The sequence below is a fragment of the Protopterus annectens genome, chromosome 1.part0, assembly GCF_019279795.1.
Source record: "Protopterus annectens isolate FY-2018-M chromosome 1.part0, PAN1.0, whole genome shotgun sequence".
In the NCBI taxonomy this organism is placed as follows: domain Eukaryota; kingdom Metazoa; phylum Chordata; order Ceratodontiformes; family Protopteridae; genus Protopterus; species Protopterus annectens.
In genome coordinates this window covers 1,238,275,296-1,238,297,922 of record NC_056725.1, presented here as the reverse complement: position 1 = coordinate 1,238,297,922, position 22,627 = coordinate 1,238,275,296, and the positions used below count along the sequence as shown (strand labels likewise).

At 35.5% G+C, this 22,627-nt stretch overlaps 1 protein-coding gene across 3 annotated transcripts in view; it reads right to left on the bottom strand.

The window, feature by feature from the left end:
- LIN28B (lin-28 homolog B) overlaps positions 1–20,364 on the bottom strand; it is a 1,447,915-nt gene extending 1,427,551 nt beyond the window's left edge. Inside the window, exons 1-3 of one of the 3 annotated variants that reach the window (XM_044065885.1) lie at positions 19,891–20,364; positions 19,179–19,230; positions 3,354–3,553 (exon numbers count right to left, since the gene is read on the bottom strand). In XM_044065885.1, the coding sequence (XP_043921820.1) occupies positions 3,354–3,553; positions 19,179–19,215 (237 nt within the window). In that variant the 5' untranslated portion in view covers positions 19,216–19,230; positions 19,891–20,364. Of the gene's footprint in view, positions 1–3,353; positions 3,554–4,223; positions 4,628–19,178; positions 19,231–19,890 lie in introns of those variants that run through there. The other 2 variants (XM_044065900.1, XM_044065893.1) reach the window with 2 other exon arrangements.
- Between the last annotated feature and the right edge of the window lie 2,263 nt (positions 20,365–22,627).

Here is a 22,627-nt window from a genome sequence, read left to right as displayed (position 1 = left end):
AATATACAGTGGTCACACACTTCTTTAAACTCTAGCAACATCAAAAAGTGTACTCTGGATGTGCCCACTGTACCTCTCAAATGAACAGAATTTTGTAAAACTGTCAATGACAGCAACTCATTTTTACAGTTCTTGTTATTTTTTGATTATCTGGTAAATCACTGATTAATGCAGTCAATCAATAATGCAAACCTCATTACTCTTCTACTAACAGTGAATTAGAGTAATATTTTAAAAACTGCCCCCACTTTTCGGGCTGTTTCCCCATAAGCTTGAGCACAGTAGTGGAGAGATATGATATCCACCCACCTGCAAAAGCGATACTGAAATACAAGGAAGATGCGGCGATGCCAAGCAATCTACTATGCAGCTCAATAATGTGCTCAGAAAGGATCTTTCGCATAATCTTTAAAACTCGACTGTATTTTTAAATCTTCCAAAATTAAAACAGTAAATATAAACTTATGTACATACTGAAATGTCTATGCCGCCACTCATCAATATATGCCTTTTCTGTTCCAACTGTAGGCTCTTTCCTCCAGACTAAAATCTTCTGCACATGTACAAAATGTTGTATTTCAACAGCAAAAGTGTTGTTTAAAATGAATAAATGCATACTGAATATATTCTTGTAACTCAAAAAGCAGTGGAGTTAATCTACAATACAATAAACATTCCACTACAGTATGGTAGCGACACTACAAAATATCTTCATTATTCCAACATTAATGTATATTTACATTGAATATACGTGTTGCAGAAATTTTGCTTTGAGACACTAACTTAATACAGCCATTTTAAATTTATTTTTATAGCTCAAATCACAGGAGCTAGCATCTAAAAAAACTGCATAGTCAGAAAAGTGTTCATTTAACCTGGTATACTTCAAAAATTGTATACAATGGGTATCAAAGCCATTGCAATTTTGATAACTAGCAGTATGCTGACAACTGGAAAAATCCTTGTTTGCATGACAGAAAAACAGAACTAAAAAGTTCTAAACTTCAGAATGCAAGAAAATAAAGTGGGGAAACAATACTGCACTTTTATGGTTTATTACAGCTATCCACCAAAACACCTGAACTGCTGTTTTCAATTCACACAGTACTACGTTCTGAAATGTGTATATATATACTTAAGAATTCAAAATTAAAATATGAATTTTAATACTAATTCTGTAAATGTTTATGTTATAAAACACCCTTGTGCAATAATACCATTAATTCAGTTAATTGTCAAATGCATATCAGCAAAATCAGCACCTATGTTCTCAATATTTTCATAACCCTTGTCTGCAGCACTTAGACACATCATAAAATGTACTTATAAAAATAGTTAACTGGCTGGCCTTATCCATTTCACAAAATATTTTTGTTGTAAAAAAAAAAAAAAAAAAAAAAAATGTTTTCCAGCATTCTGAATTAGAATTTCACCACAGACAAACAGCACGTGTTCATTTAAACAGAACAGAATGTTACTTGCTGCCTTTTTCTAGCAGAGTACAAAACGGTAAACAAATCATTTGAAAACAAAATATACATACAATTGTACCACCACAAGGGTTGCATATTTTTTTCATCATACTGAATGAGAATGTCAGGCAGCCATCACTTCTTACTCTGTACAGCATCTCAGAAAAAAAAATTAAGTAGCAAGCAAATCGCACAAATCCATTATGTAACAATATAACAACAGACAAAAGTCAATCTGTTTCATTGTTAAAATGGATCAGGGAAATGACCTTAGACTTAAAAAAGAGTTGTAATATACAGAATTTACATTTTGCATTATTCCTGAAACTGCAAAACTATCACACACACATTATATATATATATATATATATATTTTTTTTTTTTTTTTTTTTTTTTTTTTTTTTAATTATTACATACACACACACACTGTAAACATACACACGTTACTTGCCAAAGTCAAGTCCATTTTGGGCAACTACCACCAATATTCGCAGTACAGGCGTTTTCCCTTATTCTCTTATGCAAAAGGAAAGAACTCCCCAGAAACTGTTCAAGGGAAATGCCCAAAAATCAACAGCAACAAAATCTAAAAATTCAACTTCATTTTGGCAGGAAAAATTCCAATGCAAGAATGCTTTCCATTAACACAAAACCATCCACAAACAACATTTACATAACATCCTGTCTAAAGAACAAATACCGAGGACATTCTAATTTGCTTTTGTGGTACAGGCCTTGTATCAGGGAACACCTCAATAACTTAAAATCATAATAAACCATTTCGGAAGTTAATGCAGTTATTTCAAGAAAGTCAACCAAAAGAAAGAACGACTGCTCATTTATTCTTCTGATGGTCCCCTTAAAGGTTTCAAGCAACAACCAACGAATGACAGAAGCAGCTAGCACTACAACAACAAAATTCTTCCAAACAACTTTTACCCACGTTTACATACAAAAGGGAGGCTATTTACTGTTCTACGGATCATCAAGAGCATCACATTATACATATTAACAGCATATCATGCCTTCTACTGCTAATGCACAAAACAAGCAAGTCTACAGACTTTCTACAGTCTAAATTAACAGTTAAAGCAGCTTTCTAAATTATTTCTGTACTATTAGGCCTCAACTGTTTTCTTATTAGTTGGGGAACAACAGTACACTAGCTGCACTATTACCAGTAATCCCCGTTTCAATACAACCTACAATAGTATGCAGTAAACAGTAACAAAACAATCGCAACAACAAGCAACGTTTGGAAAATAAAAACAAGAACCGCCTCTGGCCACATGTATCTACAGTTCAAAACGGCCTTAAAGTGACAGCACTGACCATATACCCAACACACCACGCAGCTGTTGGTTTCAGTGTCAACTGACAAGTGTCCCGTATTTGTTTGAATTTCTTCAAACTCATGTTAATTATACATGAAAGTTTGCCTTGAGAATATTTTCACGTGCTTAGTTTTAAATAAAATGAAAAACATCGGTTAAGCAGTGCATTAAGGGGAATTTCAAATACAACAATTTAATCTCAAAAGGGAGAATTCATAACATGTCCAAATCCATGTTTACATTTCATAGTGGGACACTGCGATGGGCGGTACAACACATCACACATGGGTGTACATATAAACCTTACAGTTTAGTGTTGCCAGTGGTAGTACTACACACTCCAGGGCGATTCTCTAGCCCAAATATCCGGTTGCATGTTGCTACGTGTAAATATCAGTGGTTAAAATCCACCAACCAGCAGCTCAGACAGCGCTCGAGTTTTTAGCGGGTACAACAAACAAACCACTGGTTGGCTGTTTTAATTTTTTCAATTCCACAGTAAGACACCGAAGAGCATGTTAGGTAAATTGGGGAGCCCCCCTCTTACTTGGTGTACGAAGACATCAACAGGGGACTCGAGGGGGATACCCTCTCGGCTCGTCATGGAGATGAAGCCGAAGCCCATCCGCACATTGAACCACTTGCAATGGCCTGCTCCTTGTAAAACCTGCTGCACCTCGGATTCCTCCTCTTCTTCCTGCTCGGGCAGCTTCCCCGACTCTTCTCCACCACCCTTAGCCGCCCTTCCTGCAAAAATAAGCAATATTTAAATGTGTAGTATGTATAGGGGGAATCACAGTAATGCTGTCGCAGAAAGACCAAATAAACATGAGACAGTCACACTTTCTGTGAGTTAAAGTGGCCCCACGCTACTGTTGATTTATTTGTGTACATATGGTTATTGGCTTAAATTCAGAGCTGCAAAACAGATTAAATTTACAGCAGCCAATATTTACTTGTGTATTGCTGGTTCGAGAAGGAGCCCATTCCAACTATAATACTACAGCAGTTTATTCTCTCTCGCTGAATGGCGCCAGATGAAGGAGAGGCAACGTACTTATTGCACAACAACTTGTTATTGAAAATGGCACAAAGCTTCCAGTGCTATTTTCACTCTTGCATACACTGGACTAACTTTCTATTTAGCTACAGCAGAGGGTGGGGGGCAGGTGTGCGAAATCCACCCCCACCCACCTCCGTCACACTGAAACTGCTCTCAATCACAATACAAACAATTCAGACAATAGCTCACAGAAAGCCCTTTTCATGTGTGAATCTGTGGGGGCGGTACAGAACATTTTGGAGATCTATAACAATAGGGGGTTGCTGAAAACCCTCTGTCCGAACTGATAAACCGGAAGGCACTGGCATAAAGAAAAAAATCTGCACTTAAAAAACAATAGAAAATAGAATTAACCTTCGGCCATGTTGCCCCACGAGCCCTCCGTTCCAAACTCGAGAGATGAAAACTTTCCAGCAGGACTGAAATGATCTTTCGCATCAATCTAACATCCTGATTTGGAGCGATCTCCCATTTAATTCGCATGGTCTAACGTGCTTTCCCTCTTTTGATTTTTTTTTTCTTCTCTCTCTCGCTCCCTCAGCCTCTAGCCCCTTGTACACACGTGACTTCGTCAATTACATGCTTTCTTGCTACTAATTTCACATCAGATTCTTAAACGGGTGGCAAGAAGGAATGAGTTAGCCAATCGCCATTTCCAATTAAATCTGCCACCAAAATAATTTACGGCTCAACAAGAGGAAGCCAGCCTTATCATTTCTTAACTAGTATGCATGCATGCATTTGGAAAGGACAAGCACTAGGATACAGATGAGCTATGACACTGTTTTCGTAGCTCACTGTCACGCAGGCATGCTGCAATCTATTTTTTCCCCCAAATGGGTAAAACCTCCAGCCTTCTTCAAAAGTATCCTCACTGAATCCTAAAATCCGATGTCTTTGAGTTTTGGAAGATAACAAAGTCCATCATAACATACATGCCGGCATTAAATCGTTGCATGCTTTATTCCAGACTGCAGCTAAAACAGTGAAATTACTATTGAGGTTTTCAAGAAACTCCGTTGGAGTGCTGGTTCAAAAAATATTTTCGGTGCAACTATATTTCTTACGTTTCTGCGCCATCTCTTTCCGGGGAGGGGATTTTATTAATTACTTCCTAAACATGAGCACGAGTTTTTAAATCCCAATTTCGGAGCAACATTTATTTACTAGCGGGAGATGCGCGTTTAGTTACAGTAATGAAAACACTTGCTGTTTCTTGCTTATGCCACCTAAATAAATCTAGGTAAGACATACAATAGCAAATCAAATAAAGTATAAACACAGACACAGAATATCAGTCTGCTACTGACACATGAGAACTATCAAGTATCGAATAGGTCTTGTAAGGATAATGTAGTGGTCTGCACTTACAAATAAGAATAGGTTTAGCAATGGCTTACTTAGGCCTTTGAAGTAACACAAATACTATAAACGCTGCCATTAATATTGATAAGGCTGCATCATTTAAAACGTTAAATGGACAGGAAGTGCAAACCAGATGCGAACATTTCCTAGGCATTTTTTAACTGGGAGCATCGTGAAGCAGAATACATTGAAACATTTCTACCACAATTTATCATAAATGGGTCTAACAAACAAGTAAACATTTTCTACCCATGTGATTTGTCGAAGAATGTTTCAGTCCATGCCCTCGGAAGCATGAACATAACGTTACTTGTAGGTTTGTTGGAAACGTGCTTAAATTGTAAACTGTTTTAATTCATAGGGAAACAGACAATCTCACTTTTTGAAGTCCTGGCGCCATTCTGTCTGACCAGCTACAAACTGGAACTTTTCATTTAGAGAGGTGTGTATTTTTAACGTTATTAATCAAAATAAATAATGGAATACTTTCCACCCCCAAATAAAGTGTGAACTAGATTATTGCAAAACAAATATTTAGTAATAACATTGCCTTGGGTCGTTTCAGTGATGTGTAGAATTGTATTTTTGAGGTCTGACAATCACATTTAGATAAGCAAAGAGCATATGTAAGTTCTGACTCTAACATGCATTCTCAGTGTACTGTCAGGTCAACGTTCATCAATTTTATAATGCAAAATCCTATATGAGCCATTGCTTATACCAGCAATGCCCACAATTTGTTTCTGAGGTTTATATACACTTGCAGGCGCTAGTACTAGAGAAAGAAGACTGGTAAGGGTCATCTGATGCTTTGGATGCTCTTGTGTAAACCATCAGGCATTCAATCTGTAGTAAGTTGAAATGCTATGTAGTTGATAATTAAAACAAAATAACAAGATTATTCAAAAATGATCAGTAAATCCAGGCCAACAAATATATTCACAAAGCAGGAAACTGAAGAATAACAATGGCCAGGCATCGTCCATTTTTAAAATAAGATTACAGAATGCCTGTTTACATTTTGTATGATGGTGTTGAATTAAGCAAAACAATATAAAATATACATTGCTGGATTGTTAATTTAGCAGCCAATTTTGTATGCACTCACCCCCCAAATTTGTAATAATAATATGTATTAAATATACACGTATTTATTATTAGCATTATATCAAAACACACTGCTGTTACTGTTTCCACAATATGTATTTTAAGAATCATTTAAGTAAGTAATTGAAACAACTATACACAATGATGGTTGCTAAGAACTTCAGAATGGTGAGTATATCACTGTGTGCTGAATGTCAAAGCAAACTACATAATATTCAAAATGGGCAGCAAGATTATAGTGTACAAGCCACTTTTTTAGCAAAATGTGCAGTAAACTGTCCTAGGGTAATCCAGTCTTTTCCAGCGAATGATGAAGATTTCACATGCTGCAACTGTGCTATTCTTGTTCTCCTGGCATCCTAAGATAAATACATTATAATTTAAATCTGTTGCGTGCTCTACTTATGAATTAATGCTAATGTATTACTACTAGGGAACCAGCTCTGTAAGAAATGTCATCATACTTGTGCAATGCAGTTCTTCTCCCATCAAATTTTAGGAATCTTAGTTTATAATGTGCTTAAAACTCTCTCCAATTTCTTATGTTCACATTAATCAAACGATACACCTAAATTATAAAATGCACATGTGTTTCTCAAGGAAATATGTCACAGCCAACAGTTAAAAAATGATTTGGGTATTTAATTGTTTAATATTGCTTTAAGGGCCCTTATTTTATTTATTTTGGTGAATGTCATCTGAGTTACCTGTGTGTATTTAACTTTGTGTAATGCTGCATATTGTTATAGTCTTACATTATTTTGTTATATAGTTGGCTGTGTGTGCAGATGATCTAAGGTACTTCTGTACTGCTTACAAGAATCAGCAAGCACCTTGTACTTTGGAAAGAATGCACTGATGCTGCATTCTATTTTATTTTAATAAAGCAAAAACTAATTGCAGTGAACTGTACAGGCTTTAGGTGTACATGTGAAATATATACTTTTTTTCTTAAAATATTTGTTTACCTATTTATCTGTGATTAATCTGCCATGTTTTATTTACTGGCTCTTCTAAAACACATATATGTAACATGTTATATTCTAGTAGATTTTCTACTGGACACCAAAGTACTTAAAAGCTTTTAAACTGCACATTTTTTAAATGAATGTTCCATGTACAGCAAAAAAGTAACAAACTATGTTTCTGTTTTTTAAAGAGTCTAAACAGCACAATATGTTTCTTTTTGGGGGAGGGGTGTAATCAACTATTGGCAGTAAAATAAATCAATGCATAAAATTACATTACTTCTGAATTAATGCAATAGAATAAAAGTATGAATATCTGTACCTCCAACAGTACTACAGAGCTTTTATATCCCAGGCAATTATTTAATTAGTTAATATTTGTAACCATTAAATTTATTTTGTGCACATGAGAGCATAAAGAGCTCTAACTGAAATATTCTTTGTCAGGATTATAACTAAGAGGAAAATTAAGATAAAGAGAGTTTAAATATATTATGATGTTAAGGACTTGCTCTTATCCATGAGTGAATGCTTTAGAATTGAGAAGTCTTGTATAAAGATGACTGTCACTGGGTAACTGTTGGCACGTGATGACAAACTAAGAAGTGAGAACCTTAAGCTTTCATTTTGAAGACCAAAAGACTTCCACAGTCCACATAACCAGCAAAATCATATGCAATAGTTTTATTTTATTTTAATTTATGCCTTTCTTGGTAGAAGTAATTGAGCTAGTCAGAGAGCCAACTTCAGCCCCACCTACAGTATACAAAAGAGACAAATTAGTACATAATTACAGTCATTTTTGTTTATTTGAAATTACCACAGTGACCACTACTTCTATTGTTGATTTAAGTTTTGATTATTTTTGTTTATTTGATGCTAGACAGAACCTTTTGTTTTGCTTAGACCATATGTCATTAATAATATACAAACCACTGAGGTAATATTGTCACTGTATAAGTACTGTGCGCATCAGTTTCTTCATTTTTTTATTACTTACCAAAGGCACATGGACTTGTTTTCTTTCTTTTCATAGCACTCCTTGTATAGCCTTGTGTATAAACTAATTTCCAGGTCTGACAAAATTATATTTATATTTTCACTTTTTGTCAGTAAATATTATATGTCTGCAGCTTTTCTCCCTGCATGCACACTGTACATGGCCACTCTTGATGAGCAAAAATAAAATAAAATAAAACAAAAACAAGACACCAAAGTATACATGGTATTCAGTATTGCATTGATGTACATTATGGTTATACAGAGTATGAGTAAAGATATTCACAGCATCACTGTTTATATACTTGCAAATGCACTCAAACTGTCTTACAAATGCCTTGCAAAAGCTTACTATCATTTATCAACTGGGCTTGTAAGGGGGGAGTAAATAAATAACACTGTGTAAAACTAGAGTGTATGTTGTTGAAGCAGTTCTATTTCCTTTCCTTAACAAGGTGCGAGACTAAGGCATTCTTGAAGGATATAAACTATGTAGTACTTGGTAGGTATTAGTGCAGGGCTATAACATGAACGTTGTCTGGGAGCACCGTAGACTACTGTTTTTTTGCATATATTGCAAGGAGTTCAAATTGAGTTTTTTTTTTTGCCAGAGAGGGAGGGGTAGTGGTGAAGAACTATTGTTTCTCCTTTGCTGACTGTATAAGTACACAGTATAGCTAAGAGATATGCAAAAAAAAAGTTAGTGTTTAACTTAAAGAAATTAAGAACATTTACATAAAATATATTTGTTTTAATTATTAAATAATCTAATATAATGATTCAGCTGCAGTATTAATATCTAAATGGTTTAAGATCCGCTTTGGTTCTAAGGCAGTTCCATGAATGTGGATTTTCTTAATGTTTTAGGCTGGAAAAATATCCATTACTGCATCTGAAAATCACATTTGTTAAAGTCACAACATTTGTTTTTTTTTTTGACACCACCACATTTTCAATGTAATGCATTTATTTATGTATTTATTAGATTGTTTGTTTATGCACTTTGGCAAACAGGCTGGCCACTACTGGGCAGAACCAACATGTGGAAAACCTATGAAAAGTATCCTTCTGCTATTGAAACCATTAGTAATAATTACCGAAAGCTATACATTCAATAGTAAGATAAGCATAAATAACAGTCAACAAATATCCAAAGTACAGACAAGCTCCTAAAATAAAAAATAAAAGTACCAGCAAGTTATACTATATAACCCTCAGATCATCAAACTGGTATGGAAGATGAAACATAAACATTACAATTCTGCATACACTGAACTGGAGAAATAAAAAATGAAGTGCGCGCAACAACCTCGTGTAATCAAGTAAAATGCAGATAGAAAAACATTCCAGAGTGGCAGCTTTGCATAGCACCTGAGACAAATGAGCAATCACACAGTCGAGTAATGTAAAATGCATTAGCATTTATGCAAAGAAAGATTTATTAACATAGGTTCATAGGTAAGTACTAGGCTAACTGCCCTTGTGAGCCATTTTAAGCCTAGCCAATTATCCCTTGTGAGACTCAAACCCTGCACCTTCTGTTTGTAAGGCAAACACCTTAACCATTAGGCCACCCTGCCAACCCTACCTCTTGAGCTGCTGCATGTTCGGAGGAAAAAGAAAAACCCACAACAGTGTGTTGCCCATTAAAAACTGATTGTGTCTTCCTTTTATCAAATCAGAATTGTTAATGATATCAGCATTGCTGAACTGCTTCGCCGCTGAATAGGATTTAGTTGTTGTATCTTTTCCCTCCCAGCCTCCATGTTTCACCCTAATTGGTCAAGCACTGGTTACTCTCACAAGACAGCAGTTAGACTGGTCTTATTAGGGACTTGTCACTAAGATCTATGGGTACTGAAAAGGGGTGAGATGTTCACAGTTATCAGACTTTTTATCATTTGGTTGTTTTACTACAAGTGCTCAGTTGCATAATGTTTTGTGACCAAATATAAAAAAAAAATCCATTCAAGACTATTTCAACATATGATGTTTGTATTTTGCATTGTGCTTGACTCATATTTGAAAAGGATCCTTTTTTTTCACCCCAGTGACTCATTTACAACACTTCACTTAATCAATGAATCAGTACATAATCAGGGAGCAATTCATATTAAAACTAGTACCTGTTCCTCAATTGGTGGCAGGGTAATGGATTGACAATTCGATTAAATCAAGAAACAGTACAACGTTTATATTTCTTATGCATGTCAGTGAGTTTAATACATTAGGTAAAGGGAAATTTGGGGATAAAGATGTTGATACACAGGAGTAAATAAAAATAATAAAATGTTATTAAATCCATGATGAATCGCTCCTGCTTCTCTTCCCACTTTCTTATTTCTCTAGACCCAATGCTATGTTTTTTGAACAGTGCTTATTTATGTACTGTGTTCCAGGATGTATGTTACATTCCCAGAAATCAACAAATCTGAGATGCTGAATAGGTTTTTGAAATAACTCAAAAGTTATGCATGACAATAAATGTTGTGACACACATATATAAAATCATTATAGATATGTGTAAAGATAACCACACACAGTCACTATTCTAACACAGATGCACGTGCATGTATATATGCATGTGTACATGTACAAATATATACACAGTGAGCATATGTATAGAAAAGTTTAATTTCATGTTGCTAAATAAAAAGTAAACTTAAAAACAGAAAATGCCTCAACGGATAAATACAGTACATATTTTATAAAACTAAACAGCGGGTGATAAAAATCCATACAACAATATTTCAGATAATGGTGCTGAGTGTTAGTTAAACAAAATATAATGACATTAAACCAGAATTCACAACAGCAATGGTACATGTGCATAAATTCTTGCTAAAATACTATTAAAAAACAGTTGAAATTAGTCATCAGTAACCGTAAAAAAAAAAAAAAAAAAAAACACGAGCAAATGTTAACAATTTTATATACCAGTTTTGGACATTTTTTCCAATCTAAAACAGCATTCAGAAAATCCACATTCAAGGAATTGCCTTAGAACCAAAATAGATCTTAAACCATGTATTTATGTATTAATACTGCAGCTGGACAGGCACAGTCTAACATTACTTCTCTTTTTATTGTTTAACTTTCTAAAGCACAGTATTTGCTGCAGTTTGTATTCTGTTTAATAGTTTCTGTCCAACATGCTTTTTGTAATATGCTATCTGTGGACTACATCTTAACATTTATTTGTGGCTGCTGTGACATCAAAACAGTGACAATCACTCAAACAAAATAGTTCACTTACACTTCAACACATGATACACTGCAACAGCCTGAAACTAAGAAAGTCAGAATACAAGGCCAACTTGTACTAATTAAGTGCACAAGAAAATGCAAAGGTATTTATTTCAGGAGAGAGAAGCCCTAAAAACAATTCTGTAGTCCATCATAATATAATGCTGCTGTTGTCACGGAAAGGCAAACATTGCCAGAGAAATACAAAACTAGGAAAGAAACACCAATGCAAGTACAAAACGTACTAAAATGATCTATGCAAAGAGATTGGCTAAGCAAAACTAATACAATTTATGGTATTCGATGACATGTTACTGACCGTTTCGACTCAGGAATTACTTATTCTAGTACCTATTCACAATAAATGGTTTAGTAAGGTTGTAAGCTTGCGGTGCTCAAACAGGGTCTTTTATAGCTCTGTGGGAAACAGACAAAATATATACTTCATATTGGAACAAATATATGAGTTAAGACTGAAAATAAATAAGTAATTGGTAATGTATTCAAGTAACTACACTTGTGATAAACAAATTTGAAATTCCTAATCTGCTCAGTGGATTATGAAATACATTCACCCTTCCAAGAATCAGCAATCAGAAGGCATATGTGACTTGCTTCACATTAAGAACATTTACCAGAAATGAATACAATAAGAAAATAATTTACATGAAATACATGGCAAATGGTCTGATTTTACTCAAATGTCATTCAGTTCAGAAGCCTGGGATAGTACATTAAATAAACTTAAAGCAAATAATTTACCTGTGTAAATTTGTTTTAACTTTTATAAAACTGTAAATAAGTGGCAACACTCTCCAGCAGGACTATACAACATGTGTTTCAGCAACAATGGTAACTGTTGAAGATATGGAATACCTCCATAATATGTAGCTATGATATGATATCTGTATGGGATAAACTGTTAGATGATATTAGCTGGCCCGAAAGAGAAAAATGTACATGGCAGGTATTGCCTTCTTTTTTTTTTGTTTTATTTATATATACACACACACATATATATATATATATATATATATATATATATATATATATATATATATACATACATACATACATACATACACACACTAAGCCTGCATATTGGCGGATAAGTCAGTGACTGCATTACTCCCGGTTAACATTTTTACATATTGGAAACTGCTCCAGAATGGACTGAACAACTAATAATTTATGGAAAATAGTGATGAATGGAACTTGTACAGAAATTGGTTTAAAAGAATATAATGAATAATATTTTGGTTGTTTAATACATAATGAGTTCATAGTTAGGCAGCTGACAGAATGTTTACAAACCACACTCAGAATCAGATAATGAGTGTCTGAGCACCTAGTAAAAATCAATTCACAGTGAAATTTCATGTGATTTTTTTCCCCTATGTATTCAAGTAAATTAAAAATAATATTCAAGTAAATTAAAAATAATTACTGATGTGGTGTTTAAGAAACTGTTGTCCATTCCCCAATCTGTATTGCTGTCACAGAAGAGAAGTACTTTCACTGGTATGTTTGTGTCTTTCGGCTTTTCCGGTCCACTAATGATTGGCAGTTGATTTTTATGTACCGGCTTGCCAGGCCTGATGCACAGCCTTCAACAAAGTACTTTCACTGGTAATATTTTCATACACCTACTGTACAGCTTGTACAATGGAGGGAAGGACATAATTGTAGGAGACTTTATGCATATCTGTACAACTATCCATATTCACAATAAATAACAATATCTAGAAATCCAACATAAAATAGTGGCCACCTTCCCAATATGAGGCAGGTAGATACCAACATAGCAAATGCTCTTTAAGACATGGACATAGGCTAAAGAGTAAATAAAAAAGTAGGGCTATGCCAAATGGAGTTATACAAACACATTATTTGATAAAGTTCTTATCTGATATATTCTCTAAAATTGTATAAAACAGCTTACAGGGATAAGCAATATTTGGCAACTAGCATGTACCTACCTATCAGTTATGAGTACATTCTGTGATTATTAGCACAGTCTTGAAAATGTACACTGTATTGATTTAGGGAAAATGACTGAGAAACGCGTCAAGTCACAAACTTCCTCCTATTTATTCTTACATTATCAGGGTCTACGCGCCATTTTTTTCTCTTAATTATTCCGGAGGAAAAGTTGTATGTATGGTCTTGTTACTCTTATCAGTTTCACCACTTTGGTTTACCATGGTACTGCATCTGATTAACACTGGTGAACAAGCTGAAAGATTTTCAAACTTTAGAACACATTCAAGCTACTAGAATGGGTGCAGAAAAAAATGGACCGCGAGTGCTTTTTGATATGGCAGGATGCTGAAAGGATTCTGTGCCCAATTAGATTCAATTTTAAAATTAAATTAGAGAGGACAAGATCAGCTGATTCTTGAAAAAAAAAGTGAAGCTGCAGTTTTGGAGTTGAGAAATGCCACGTGCAGTCTGGTCGACCTTTGTGGAGCACTGGATTTCCCGCCTACTGTGAGGCAAAACTACGTCAGCACAGTGTTCACTTAAAGTACGTTTAAAACATACAATGACAATTTCTGTTACATACACTCTATCCGGAAGAAGCTGATGAGATCTCATTACCAGTAACAGAAAAAATGGAAGAAACGGGAAACAGTTTAACAAAAAAACAATAACCAAATGAAGTTAACAGAAAAAAATGGAAGAAATTATTACCAATTATTTTTATTACCCTTCTGCTGTAACACAACACCGTTTTCAGAATAAAATCTAGTGTAACGACGGTACAGGAAAATGTTGCAAGTGAGATTTAAGTAAGGGGATATCATGAATCGGGACTCAGAACGTCCCCTTAATGTTAAAGTAATAGACACTTTCCCATTATTGTTCCGGATCACCTATCACAACTGACCATATTATGTCACCCACACACCAGCCCCTACACCACAAACATTCAGGTAATACCACCAGACACGGTATACTTTATTACATTATTTAAAATGTTAACTTTGTTAGTCGAAAACTACAATTGCTGGATAGTTTTGCTGAGTAAAAATTGCAATTTTTAAGGGTGCTCGTCAGTTTTGCCTATGGTGTTTTAACTCCTGAACACGCACGTTTTCTAGGCTTATCCATTACGTAAAAAAATAAGAAATCCAACATTTTCAGTAGCAGGAATGTTGTTTATATACTCCTATATATACATTAAGAAATAAACGCGGGAAGGGCATTTTTATAGAAGCATGTAGAAAATAAAAACTCGCATTTCACCCCATGCGCATTATTTTAATACCACCGGGGTTTTAACACAGCCCGCCCCACCACGTTTTCGGGTCGGTTTACAAATGTAACACTAGCTTTACGCACAAGGGGCGCCGAAACTTATAATGTTCACATCCGTTTAAACGCCTGTTTAACTGGAGTGTGTGATGTAAACCCTAGTAACCAAAACGGTGTTAAAGATGAACAATTATACTGAAACACGTGGATAACTAGCCATGGTAAGTGTCTATTACACATAACTGATTTTAATTAAATAGGTATGGTTCTATCAAAGTAAACTGAAGTAATCCGCAGAATATGATTAATGCTAAACGGTACTTGACAACACATTACTTATTTTTTCTCATGCTGTAATACCCATGAGCGTTTGCGGTCTGCAAATAATAAAATCTGGAAACGTCACTGCTAATCTTATGCTATAATTTAGCGTCATTAAGTATGTCAAATATTTTGTTGCGCTAAAGAAACAGCAGTGCTCTATAAACAGCGACAACGGTAAATAAAAACAACTTCTACTGACTTTAAGTAACTTGCAAGTAAAATGGCACTATTTACAATTTAATGACGCGTTTTTAATCGCACTACACCTTTTACTCTTTCTAAATAAAGTGCAATACATAATTTTAATAACAATCAATACCTGCCCCTCTCCCCCTTGTCAAGGTCCATACCGCTGAATGCTAAAACTGTCATTTGTACTCGGTGGAATTAACTTTTGAAGCCTTGAATTATTAGTTACTGCACAGTTCAGGGAGACTTGCACAACGCAACAACGCCTGCACTGTCTACAGGTGCCGCTGACCAAGGAATACGCTTACAATAGCAATGATTGTGTCTTAACTTATTCAAAATTTCAATTGCAGATCAGCCTTCCTTTGCAGATTAGGAATGGCACAATGTCGGAAAGATAGGAAACCGGTAAATGGTCGTACCCGGATAAGGACAGAAAACATTTTGAGCCTTGTAGCAAGATTGAAATTGGCATAATTATTCTGTAGCAACATGTCGTGCGTTGGGTTTGCTTAATTAGTGGAGCCACACATTATTGTTGTCTAATGCTGCTTCTGTCTGAGCTCAACCTATTCTTTCCAGAATCAGGAGCAAAGACAGCACGCTAAGGGCAAAGGTCCAAGACCAGGCATTTTTAAATATTGCGCTATTTACATAGAAAGGTGACGGAAGAAGGCATGGATTGACTTTAATTTTCTGAAGGCAAATAAGCGTGTAACTGTAAAGATTCATTATTTGCAGTCTGGAATCCACCACTTAAAAAATATTGAACACAGCTGTAAAACAAAATTCAGGATATCCATGGAAATCAGGAACAGCTGACAGGAATCGTAACGGTGAGTTATGTATAACTTGCTGTGTGGCTGCTAAGAACCAACCTTTCCTTAAAGCTAGTTGCCGCAATTTAAAATCAGACGGCAAACCCATCAAAATATGTTTACAACGCATAAATTAAGCATAGTTTTGTTTTTCTACTGAAATGTTTAATAACTACACTGTAGTTTTGTTGCTGCCTTGAAATATTCTCATTTTAAACGTGCGTGCAGCTTCCAGACTGTTTTGTTTTTTTTTTGTAAATGCAGTTTGCTGTTCCGCGTTGTAAACTATTTTATGTAGTGCAGCACTATAAGATTTACATTAAGATGGAGCGAAATTATTAAAAATCAAATGTTGTGCCTAAAGCGCTTAATTATCTTGTGTTCCGTTATATTTGACAACTAATAGAGTTAACATTTCATATCCATATACAGCTACAGACTGCAGCCAAGGATAGAGTAGGAACGGGCACATAACATTGGTTTAAAACTGTTTCTTACCGTAATGTTAATTTTCTGATCACTGATCCCCCCCCCCCAAAAAAAAAAACTCTTTTGTTACTGTGGTGTTATTATTTTATGTTTTAATCTTTTTATCCCATGTTGTCTTTGCCATAGGTCTCAACCTCTTACCTCCAAATCAGGAACAAATCCAGAAATAATCAGGAGTAATCCTGGACAGTTTTTTTTTTAATTAGTATTCTCAGTTAGCGCCAGAAGTTGACAGAGTAAAAATGTAAATTAATACTTTAACGTCATGTTATGTACGAAATGTAATCAATCTCCTTTATTCTCAAAATCAAAACTTTTGTGAAGGATTATTAGGTATGTTTGAACAGAATTTTGAGCCAAAACCGGGACTTCCCTGAAAATAAAGTACAGCTGAGTATGAATGCTCATTGGGCAGACTGTTCAGTGGTGTGGTAATTACGATATTTACGAAAACGTGCAATTATAAAAAATTGGAACTTTATACTTAAATATCAGTAAACATAAGCGGACCGCGGACAATTCGGAAGATAAAAAAATCAAAGTGGACGGTGCCAGCCCAACACCTGCAACAGGGTCAGTAATGTATTTTTAGAAAGTAGCTACTTCATATGAAAACAGCAGGTACAATCATGATAGTGTGGGATAGCTATCACCCACATTTAACCCCGTTCAGTTTCACATGACACACTATACTTATTTATAACACCGTAGCATATATTTTTTTCCGTGAATTAAGACAGAAAAGTATGCAAAGAAGTAGGTACACAATGCGACTGGTTCAAGTACCAAACGTTACAAACTACGTAATTAACCAAGTTGTACTAATGAATGTCTCTAGTTACGCCGAATTATTTAATAGTTGGTTTAAAACAATTTCTTATATTTTTGAGGATGCGTAACAGTCATTACATTTGGGATGTCATGTCAGATTGGTATAAATGTCCATATACCTGTCAATACAAGCTGTACCAATTCATTCATGACATACGAAGCATAATATAAACCCGAACAATGCAGCACAAGGGAGAATATACTTTTTCAGTATAGCTACTGTGTTTTGGGTTACCAGTTTTAGGATTAAGTAGGCTTCACTACAATCTACACATCTGTCACACTGTACCATAATATTTTTGGTAAAGAATGACCAAGGTATGCAAAGACTTAAGTTCAAAATGCTACCGCTGTTACTTTTTAGTTCAGGTCCCTATATTGCAAACACACATTTGAACTGCATGATTAAACAATCTGAACTACCAAAAACGCCTTTTCGATCAAAACTAAAAAAAAAAAAAAAACGCTTCGACCGTATATTATGTAGATTGTACAACCAATAGTTAAATGCATGGCTTTACGAACGATTTAGTAAACCATATATACGGCAAGTGTGATTGTACCGCATTTGTAATTAAGTGTAAGGTAATCATATATACATTCAGTCCGAATTATGTTACGTTTCTTTTTTAATACAAAGTGTAAATTACTCAAACTCCTATAGCCCTTAAAATACACATTTATGATATACTAAGCACGAGAGGCTCCTCCTCATTCGTCAGACGCAAACAGCTGACACCGTGCGGCAGAGAAGCCCAACATTGGAATGGCGCCAAGACAACCAGTAAAAGAAAAATAACCTAGAATGAACGTAGAAAATGTGCTAATGAACACAAACATATTCACCCCGTAATGTCCGCTTATGTTTTCTGTCGTTTTAAAATATCCTTCGTAGAGTATTCCATCTGTATACGACATGGATTTAGAGGAATATCCCGAAAACCACTAGTGGGAGAGTGATAACCCAAAGACCCTTTTAAACGCTGACATTGTTGCAGGCACTGGCGTTTACATCACCCGCATGTATGTTTGTGTGGTATTAAACAAGATACATTTAAAATACATGATTGCGTAGTACATTGTCAAATCTGATTAAAACCAGCTTACTAGATTCTACAGTCAAACAGAACAGGGAACACTACACGTGCACTGCTCTTAATCTTGTAACAACGTGACCTCATACTAAACCTCCAATGTCTAATGTGAAAGCGACAGTTACGCAGCAGGGAAATACTAGGCTTTAAACGTCGTCACAAAATCACCCTAGCTTTATTTCACGTGCGCTGACATCCACTAGGCCGAAGGCCTGTCTTCAAGGAGTATTATACGATGGGGTTTAATGAATGCCCAGATTGTGTTACTAATCAAACCTTTCACTGCCCTCAGTCTTCTTAAACTGGATGTAAGAGGTACCCTTAATTGCTGTGACGTCTCTCCTGATGAAAACAACTGTGACTTAGTGTGGGATGCTACAAAGACCACCTATCAGAATAATACACAACGCGTGAACTCAGCCACTGCATTTCGTTCTGCTTTACGTCTATTAATTTTACAGGGCTGTTTGTCATACAACAATTTACACTAATGTTCCTAAATGTGACTGTATACCAACGTCACAATGCCGTCTGCAGCTGACACGCTCATTGTTATTTGTGCTAGATTCTGACACGAATAGCGTTGTATTACATGAGGTTTGTGGAAAAAAAAACACTAACCTGAGTGAAGTGTGCTTTTCTTGTATAGTCTCATCATCGTCTTGTATAGAACCTGGAAATCAAGAACTACATTCAGTGAAATGTCAAGGAAAAGTGGCTTCTGTGCTTTAACAGTTCAACAGGTAATCATTAAGGTTATAAAACACAGTGAAAAGTACAAAACCTTTCAGTTTATTAAGCTTAATGCTATAAAAAGTAAAGGACTAAACACAAACAAAAAGATGCGTTAGTTATGATATCTTGAAAAGGTCCTAGCCGTCTAATAATATAATATTAATGCCTGTGCACTTTTGTAGTGCAGCTGAAAACGATACCCCTTGTATATTTTCAGGACAACGCAATGTACTCTTTCCGTATGTTAATATTTCATGAAATGTAATTGAAGACGCTGTATGAGATTGGGAATTATGTGTTTATATTTCCTTAAAATGAAATAGTGCGTATGAGGTTATCGTAAATAGCAGCTAATCACATCTGTAAAGAGGTTCAAGTGTGTATCACCTTGCTGGACAGCGGCCATCGTGATCCCCCATCCCCTTTAAATGTTAGCTGCTTGCGACTTCGTCCATAGCAACAGCTACAGTAGTAGCAGGATGCAAACGCCTTTTAAACACAGTGCATTTGTCAGCTGTGTATCTGACGTCAATACATGTTTTTCTGGTGCAGGGGCTATTTCCAGACCTAGGGATGATTATTCTCTGATTAAGCTCACCTGCAGTCACAACATAACGTTTTCTTGTGTGCTGGAATAATACGCGCCATGTTTTCCATTCTAATCACATTTAACCAGGTGTCCACTTGAACCGGCTGCATGGACGTCCTCAAGGATGGTTACATTAAACTAGGTTTCCAACAGTGGAGATTGGGATGGAAAATCGGTGCTGGCGTTTTCCTCGAACGGCGTAGCTCAGTACGTCTAATTCTGGTGTTTACAACCGAGAATTACTGAACCCTGGTTATTCAGGCGGAAGAGAAAGTGGCATTGCGGGCAGAGCATTTATGTTTCTTTTCACTGTATTTACATATTCAGTTCTAGTACTTTCAGATCATGACGTAGAAGATTGCGTTTCATTTCTTATCTTTGTATGTGTACATTATAGGTGAACATGTGAAACACTTCAAGTGGTTCGGACGACATTCATGAATCCAAAGATCAATACAGCTGGTTACTACTTTATGCAGGCTGTTATTGGATGCATGCACGGTCTTGCTTTGCAGTGCAAGCCTTGGTTTTATTGACTCTGTTAGATGCTGCGTATATTGTATTGCTAATTAACTCGGTGTGTGCGTTCTTTTTGCCTTCGTGCGTGTCGGATTCACTTCGCTCACGATTAAGACAAGTAACGGTGGACACAGTTAAAGTATGTGGTACCTACCTGACGCAGACATGTGCTTTGGCTTGTTTTTTAAAAGTGAATCCTCATCTAAAACAACCCACGCTGTACTCGAAGGCACTTTTACGCATGCGTCTAAAGTGGCTCGCTCTTTTACAGTTAAGAAAGCACCTTAGTGTAGTAGTGTGTCAGTCTTGGTAACGGCTGATAACGTGATTAAGCAGGTGTTCACTGTAATATTTATTGTAGCTTGTTTAATCGCCCCATTCTCTTTTCGAGTTAGTACGGCGGTGTTTTGTCAATTAAAACGTGAACAAGAAACGTTGTTTTTCTCTTGCGCATTGACTGTGGTTGTGCGTTTAAAAATATCTCGCTTTTTTTAAGTTGTATGACTGGACTGCTGTTACAATCCTGGTTTGGGTCTTTCCTCTTTCGCCCTTATTGCTATTTTAACACACAGTAGTCTTTATAATGCTATTTATTAGGTAGCGAAGCTTAGCGCAGTTAACTGTTGATTGCCTTCACAGTCTTTAGTTCAAGAAATCGAGATAATGATGGAGGGGTAAGAACCCCAAAGCACGGACACCTTTTTAAACAATTAACTTACAAAGTTTACAGGGAGCACACTTTTTATTAGTATGTATTTTCTGGAAAATAATATTGAATTAGTGATGAGCGTTTTTATTTAGTGACTGGCAAAAGAAGCGCAACTTTTTAAAGAATTAGATTATTTTACTATACCACATTTCTTGCAGATAATTTCCAGTTCGGTCTCATCGCATTTGGTGTCATTTGGGAAGTGTGGTTAGTGTTACATTTCATTTTCAAGTTTACCTTTAGCTGACGTTTTGTACTGATAGTTCACTGTACGGACACGGCTCTTTGTATGGTGAGTTCCGTTCTGTTGTCTTCCAGAATAAACCATCCCACATGGTGAACATTTAAGTAACACGTTTTTTGCTTTAAATACAGTCACTAAGGAGCACGTGTCAGACCACCCCATGGTTTCCCAGAGATTCTAAAATCTCCAGCAAACACACATTCTTAAAATGCACGACATTGGGGGAGTGGGTTCCCATACATCATGAAATGTGCTGGCACTAACTTGCAAATTGTAAGGAACACTAAAGCCAAGTGACATAATATTACTACCTTCCTGTCTTATATAATTTAAATACTTTTAAAATTAACTCGCACAACAATCATTTCCACGCTTGTACAATTTACATTGCATCTCATGCAATTGACTTGAAAATAATATTGCATATGTTTGTCAAGGTGTGCAACAAAACAGATCTTTGGCTAATTCATACCCATGTAGCAGTCATTTTTGTGCATGTCACTACCTTCTCTAGGTTTATTTAATGTTATATTTGTTAAACTTTTATAAAAAAAGTTGTTACAGTTGTACCTGTATAATTTCAATTAACAGATTTTTCTAAATAATTTATACTCAATAAAATACTGTGCAAAACAGCAATTTTTATATTGCTTACTGTTTTTTTTCTGTATGTTACACAAGTCATTTTTTAAATTTTGTCTTTGTGAAAGGTTATCTGAAATTAATCCCAGTTGTCAAAATTATCGTTTGCATATGAATGTGTATTACTTAAGCATATCTTACAAGAGAATAATAAACCTGCTCAAGCAAATGCCTTCCATTAAAACTATTACAACAAGGAGAAACTAACTGTAAATATGCTGTCTGTCACCAGTTGATGGTGTCATACTTTCTCCTGAATCAGTTATCATGAGGAGAAAGTTGCATGGTGTGAGGAATTTTACCTTACACAAGATTACAGAGAATGGCATATATATTATTATATTCATTGTACACAGCAAACATAACACTTCCACCAAACAGCAAAAGTGTTATTTCTGACAGCATCATATGGGTGTTAACATACGCTAAAATAATACAAATGTTCTGTAGTAAGTTAGCATTTGAAAACATTTAATGGAGTAGTGAAATACATACAAGACTAGTTAAACATTTAGACCATTTTATAACTGATGTGATAAGTCATGGCCAAAGAAACAAAAAAGCCAAATACTGTGGATTAAACAAAATAAATTAGCTTCAGTATTCATTTTTTGTACATGTTGTGACAAGAA